Genomic DNA, 6,456 nt, shown 5'->3' with positions numbered 1-6,456 from the left:
TTACGCTGACTGATGGGGACTGAGAATTTGACTTGGTGGTAGAGCATTTATTTGCTTATAAACACAAGCCCGGGTTTCTTTCCCCAGCAAAGAAGGAACAGAGATAAATCCTACTTCGTAACTCCCCCAAACTCCAACCCTTCATTCAGCACGAGGCCAGGCAGTGAAGATTCCGAGCAGCTCAACGACGGTCACAACCGGATGAAATGCTAATGAAAAGCCATTCAAAAAACTTGCTTTTATTTTGTGATTAGTGTGAAATTGCCTCATTTTCAGTGCAGGTGATTCTCCTTCCCAGGAAACAAAAATTGCAGAATGGGGTTTTGCTGACATTATAATCTCCATGAGGCCCTGGGAACGCCCCTGTACCCTCCAACACAATTCTGAGAGTTGACAGTAATCTGAACACCAGGGTCAGTGGAAGGCAGTGAGTGGCGAGAGTGGTCACCAGTCAGGAGGTTGGGAGGTAGAAAGTCCCATCCTCAGGCCTGCTCAGGTTTGGGGCTGCCATGTGTGCAACAGAGAAGGGGGATGGGAAATTTCCCCTGCTCTCCAGGGCCCCTTTTGCCAGGCCTGGCCTGATTCCACAGGGCTCAGCTGAGACAGGGGCGGGAAATGGCTGTGGGCTGTCAGCTTCACAAGGTGCTGGTGCTTGTGCCCCGGAGCCCAACACCACGGGCAAACTGTTCTAGCAGGCCCCCGATGGCACCAGAGGGACTGGGGGTTGCTGCTCGAAGTCCCACTGTGCTGCTGTATGCAGCCAAGAAGGCAGACCGCACCTCCTGCAGCCTTGTCTCCCGGTCACTCAGAGCTGTAAGTCTGTAGGGAAGGACGAGAGATGATGTATTACCATAGGACAAGATCCAGCATCATCCCAAGTGGCCTATCCTTGAATTTTCAACTGCTTGAAGTCAGCATCTAGCATGTGGTCCAGACTCCAAATATATGGATGGCCTCCCTCTCCCCTTCCACATGAACTTTCAGCTCTCAGTCTACTCTTCCACACAGAACTTTTATTGGAGGCACCGACTCTTCCTGCTTCCTGCTGGATGACCAGCCATTCTGGGGATGATGGGAAGGGTGGTATTTGCTCCAACACCTGTTGGTTCCCATACCCTCTAAGAACAAGCTGAGGCACAAGCCTGTGGTCTGCTAGTAAGGAGGCACTCTCCCACCCTGACCCTCAAGATATGGCAACAGGTCTCAGCTGCTAACAGGCAGTGACTAGGACTGAACACCCTACCCTCTAGGAGGGGAATAGGCCAGTCAAAACCTGGCTGCCCTGAAGAGGCCAAGATGTCCCAGTGGAAAGCCCTGGGCTCTAGCTGAACCTTCAGCCAGTCCTGCCTCCTCCCAGGTAAACAGCTGGAAAGGTACTGCTCCAATTCTTCTCCCTTCCCTATTAGAGCACTGGTCATGGCATTAAGAAAGCCTCAATTACATCTGGAGTTACAGGTCAAATAGGGAAATAAGCACACACGGCTCAGGCTTATCCATGTGTGAATTCCACACAGGGTTGTCTGATGCCCTAGAGGGTCTGTAACAGAAGAGGCTTGAGGTTATCATCTGGCACCCATCCTCTGGACTCAAGGTCAGGTATGCAGACATTCTGCTAGATGGTTGGCTGGAGAACACTTTTCAAGGGCCACAGACCCAGAAGAGTCTCCACAGCCATCCACAAAGACTAACGAGGATGCTAACTCATCCCAATTTCGTCCCCAAAAGCCAACCTTGGAGAATACAACCTTGTCTCCAGATTCTGTAGAAGCAACTGCAATGTGCCCCCTTCCTAATAAGCCCAGGTCCTGGGGAAACAGATTGAAGTCTGGGAATAGGGGACAGTCTTGAGGCCAAGAGGAAGAGAGAAAAGTTCCGAGGGAAATAGGCTGGTGAGTGTTGTTTGAGAGGCAGAGGAAGCAGCATGCTCTGGGCAAAGCAAAGTCAGACTGATCCTATAGCAGCACAAGGAAAATGAGGCAATGACTATCCCTGCAACCCTGAGCTCTCTGCTGGCACTGTGGGAGACATGTGCAATGTCTCTGTATCCATACAGCACAAGGGATAGCCAAGGGTCTAGCTGTGTATTCACATGGCCTTCCACCTTCAGGAAGCAGACAGGACAAAGACCAATCTGCTTAGTGACAAGAAATGGAACCAAGACAGGGTACTGATGTCCACAGTACAAAAAGTAGGCAGTGGAGCTGGGATAGCAATTCTCTCTCAAGAGCTAACAGGCTTGGGAAAGTCAAGGCTAAGAGTTCAAGACCTAGCCTGGGAACAAAGAAGCTAGGATTTATATTGCTTCCTCCTAAGTCCAAGGGGGTCTTCACAAGGCACAGAGAGATCACATAATCCTCTGTCCTTTTGAGAAGCTCCCAGATCTGGGGAGCTGGCTGGGAACTCAGAGACCACCTCAGACTTCATTTGCATGACGATTTGTTGGATGATCTGGGGCTGCTGCCTGCTTCTGAGGTGAGGGATGCTGACAAGCAGGGCAGGAGTGGCCCATGCTGTCTCCAGAGAGGAGTCTTTCACCACTCTGGCAGAACACTTCTTAAAAAGATCTAAGGACTTTCTAGCCTCCAAAAATGGGATGGAGATGTGGCTTACTTGGTTGAGTGCTCACTCAGCATGGATGGAGTTCCATCCTCAGGACCATATAAGTCAGGCTTGGGGGCCCTGCACATAATCTCCGCATATAGAAGGTAAAGGTAAGCTGATCAGAAGTTCAAGGTGACCTCTGGCTACTACTATACCAATCCAGCCAGGCTAGAGATTCTGTCTCAAAAACAAACTCCAAAACCAAAAACCTAAGATCTAGCTTTGTGTCTTGGGGCCTGGCTGCCAGGGAGGCTGGGCTAAGCAATGAATATGGAAGCCCTATATATAGTGACCTCCCGGTTGTAGGGCTAGGACCTGGGAGTATTCAAGTATCCCAGTGTCTGTCAGCCCCTGCATGACTTCAGGAAGGCCCTCATCTTCCCCGATTTCCAAAGTAACTTGCCTCCAATCCGAAGTGGAAGAGTCAGGGCAGAAGGAACTCTTAGTTCTGCTTGGATGGCAGATGCAGGCTAACCCAGTGCCACTCTGCCCTGGCCTCTAACATACACCTATTTTCCTACCCCACTGTTCTGGTTTCAAAGGATTCTTCTGTCAGGCAAAGCCTTGCACATAAATAGAATCCTCTATAGTTAACAGTCCAGCTAGCTCTCCCTCCGGGTACACCTGACACATCTGTGGCTGGGCTTTTGGATGCTGAGAAGAGTGAACATGAAGCCTGATGCACTTCCTGAGCAGCCACAGGAGTCCTTCGCTCCCTGGGGATCCATAGGCTGCAGACAAATGGGGGAGGGGCAGAGACCCCAAGCTCTTCCCTCAGGTCAGCCTCACCCTCACTGCTGACCAGCATTCCTCATTGCTCTCCAGCTTTTGCCATGGGCAGGGGAGTATCCTGCCTTCTCCAGCAAGACACTTACAGACAACTGTTAGGGAGCTCATCCTGGAAGCTGAAAGGGAGAGAGGAGTCTGTGTGCAGGACAGGCCGGTCCTGAATACTGCCACAGCCCGATACCAGCTGCCAGCTGCCAAAGTCTGTGGAGAGAGAGGATCCGGGCAGGGGATGGTCCACTGATCTGGGGCAGAGAGAAGAGAGGGGAGATGATGTAGTCAGTCATATGCCTGACAGGAGTACCTGAGGAAGGGCGGGCAACACAATGGCCTATGCTACGACTGTTCCGATAGGGCAGCTGAAAGCCAACTTTCTCCAAAAGAGCCGACAAAACTGGTAAGGAGTGACTGAGAAAGGAGACTATGAGGCGTGCTGGGCTGTGAGGAGTGCTTTGTGCAGATACAGAAGCCAAAGACCAAGAGCAAAGCAGGGCAACAAGAGGTCCCCAGACTCAAAGCCTGTGGCAGCCGAGCCTTTCCTGGAGGCTGCTGCAGGAAAGCAGCCCCTCAGCAGCAGCGGTCAGGAAGATCAGGCTGGAGCTGGGCCCAAGGGCAGCCATCCACTCTGTGACATGCATCTGTGCTGTGGAACCCAGGGCCACTGAGATCTTATCAGAGGGGAGGACAAGCCTTTTGGAGACTGGGGAGGGTGGTGACCTAGATGGAAGAGTGAGCAGACAGAGCCCGAGGTCCCCTTCTTCTGCAGCTCCTTCCAGGAGCCAGCGTTTGTATTCAAGAGTGCCACGGAGAAAATTCATGGCTGTGCCCGGAGGGGAGGATGAATCAAACCAGGCTACAGATTGACAGCTTCATCAGGCCTTTTCTGACAAGAGGGAGGTTTGGAGTTGGGGAGGGAGCTGTGCTGCTACCTCCTCCCAACTCAGGCTAAGCTTTCTCCTCTGTTCTGGACAGCAGCTGACCTGTGGGCGTCTGGGAGGCTGCAAGTCAGTCTCTGGCATCAAGCCCAGAACTCACTACATAGCCCAGGCTGGCCTCCCATTTGAACAGTCCTCCTGTCTTAGCCTCTCAAGTGCTAGGACTGACCTTTTAACTGTTTAACTCAAGAATAGCAAAACGGGACTGGTGAGATGGCTCAGCAGTTAAGAGCACTGACTGCTCTTCTGAAGGTCCTTAGTTCAAATCCCAACACATGGTGGCTCACAACCATCTCTATGAGATCTGACACCTTGTTCTGGAGTGCCTGAAGACAGCTACGGTACTTACATATAATAAAATAAATCTTTAAAAAAACAAAAAAGAAAAGCAAAACGGCTCCCACAAGGATCTAGAAATAGGGCTAGAGTATAAACAATGGCAGGTCAGGAAGCAGGGGCAAAATACTTTACCTTATTTATCTGCTGGCATCAGTGGATCCTGAGATGATAACACTTCCACCCTCCCTCACATTAGTCAAAAAAAAATTTTTTTTTTAAAAATTTTACACACATTGGTGTTTTGACTGTATGTATGTCTGTGTAAGGGTATCAGATCCCCTGAAACTAGTGTTACAGACAGCTGTGAGCTGTCACGTAGGTGCTGGGAACTGAACCCAGATCCTCTGGAAGATCAGACAGTGCTCTTAACCACTGAGCCATCTCTCCAGTCCCCGACTGGCCAATCTTAGTGTCAAATACCCGTGACCTACGTACAGCTCTGCTGATCTGTTTGAAAGAGGCCTGCAACAAACTATGTAGTCCAAGTTCACTTGGAATTTGTAGCAATCCTCCTGGCTGCAGCTTCCCACCATACCAAGATACAGAGAGTTTCATTTTCATGTCACATGTATGTATGTTTATGTAATCCATGCATACCATAGTGGATGTCAGAAGACAACTTGTAGGAGTTGCTTCTCTCCCTCTACATATGCATCCTTGGGACTAAACTTAAATCATTAGGCTGGGTGCGTCATCTCATAGGCCTTATGAGGTTTTCTGAACTCAGGTTTGACTACATACAGGTTTGTCCTGAACTAGAAGCACCTTGAGAGAAGGGAAAACGAATGGTTTTCCACACTAAAAGCTGCTGTGAACTGGAATGCCTGCTACACTGGGCCTTGCCACATTTATCACTGTGGTGACCCTCAGCCAAATGTGATGTCTTTAGAGATGAGAAACAGGACATGGTCTACCTGATAGATGCCACGAGGGTGCATGAAGCCAGGTTTGAGTTTCTAGATAACTATATACCTCAGAGCTGTTACTCAGAGCCAGCCTCCTAAGAGAAGCCTGCCCTGGGTGTTCTAGCTATGTTGGGCCTTTAGCCAGTACAAACCTTCAGGGGCACAGCCTGGCTCCTCAGTTTCCACAGCCTATCTGATGGGTAGACTCTTTTCCCATTTTTAGCAGCTTATGGGGAAACAGCTTCTAAGACTCAAAGATTAGAGAATGGAGCACCTGAGCAGAGGGCACTGGAAAGATGAGACATTCCTGGACAAGGAATGCAATGAAGGTTCTCAAACCCCAAACCTGGAAGCTTGCCTAGGGAATCACAGCCAGGGAGTGTGTCACTGTCTAGTTACCCTTAAGCACTCTGGTCCCCTGGGGTAATCAATTCCTTTTGCCTTCCAGGCAATACCAGGTAAGAGCACAGCAAGAGGGCATCCCTCTTACAGGACAGAGAACAGCTTTTAGTGAGCAGCCACTGGAGAGACACTGAGAATTTTCAAGAATGAACACATGTGAAATTCTTACCCGAGGTAAAGTCAAAGAATAGGTTATATAAAATAGCCATTCAGCTCTTGCATTTGACAGACACTTAATACTTGGATTACAGCAGACTAAATGGACAGCTAGAGGCAAAGGTACGTGTCTTTCTGGAGGGGCCTGTGCCTGTGTACAAGAATGGAGGAAGACCTGTACTGTAGTAAGCTCAGTATCTAGGTTCCCTCATCAGCTTTAGTAAGGCTCAGCCCAGTGTCCTGGGCTCCTTCACAAGTGTCAACAAAGCCTGCAAAGAACGACATCTGACTTTCTGCCTCCTGCTCAAGCACCAGAAAGAACATGGCCAAGC

At 49.9% G+C, this 6,456-nt stretch overlaps 1 protein-coding gene across 14 annotated transcripts in view; it reads right to left on the bottom strand.

The window, feature by feature from the left end:
* Nucleotides 1-29: 29 nt before the first annotated feature.
* Mtmr14 (myotubularin related protein 14) overlaps nucleotides 30-6,456 on the bottom strand; it is a 43,758-nt gene continuing 37,331 nt past the window's right edge. For 6 of the 14 annotated variants that reach the window (XR_001785185.2, XR_003956267.1, XM_006506824.4 and 3 more), the window contains 2 exons: nucleotides 3,477-3,632; nucleotides 220-819 (listed from right to left, as the gene is read on the bottom strand). Coding sequence is in view for 10 of the 14 variants with exons in the window: in XM_006506827.4 (XP_006506890.1) it covers nucleotides 636-819; nucleotides 3,477-3,632 (340 nt within the window). In the remaining 4 variants the exon portion in view is untranslated. Of the gene's footprint in view, nucleotides 820-3,476; nucleotides 3,633-6,456 lie in introns of all 14 variants that reach the window. The other 8 variants (NR_155434.1, NM_026849.2, NM_001362183.1 and 5 more) reach the window with 3 other exon arrangements.

Source organism: Mus musculus, chromosome 6 (genome assembly GCF_000001635.26).
Source record: "Mus musculus strain C57BL/6J chromosome 6, GRCm38.p6 C57BL/6J".
NCBI classification, from domain to species: domain Eukaryota; kingdom Metazoa; phylum Chordata; class Mammalia; order Rodentia; family Muridae; genus Mus; species Mus musculus.
The sequence above is the reverse complement of the archived record's forward strand: the minus strand, read 5'-3'. Positions and strand labels throughout refer to the sequence as shown.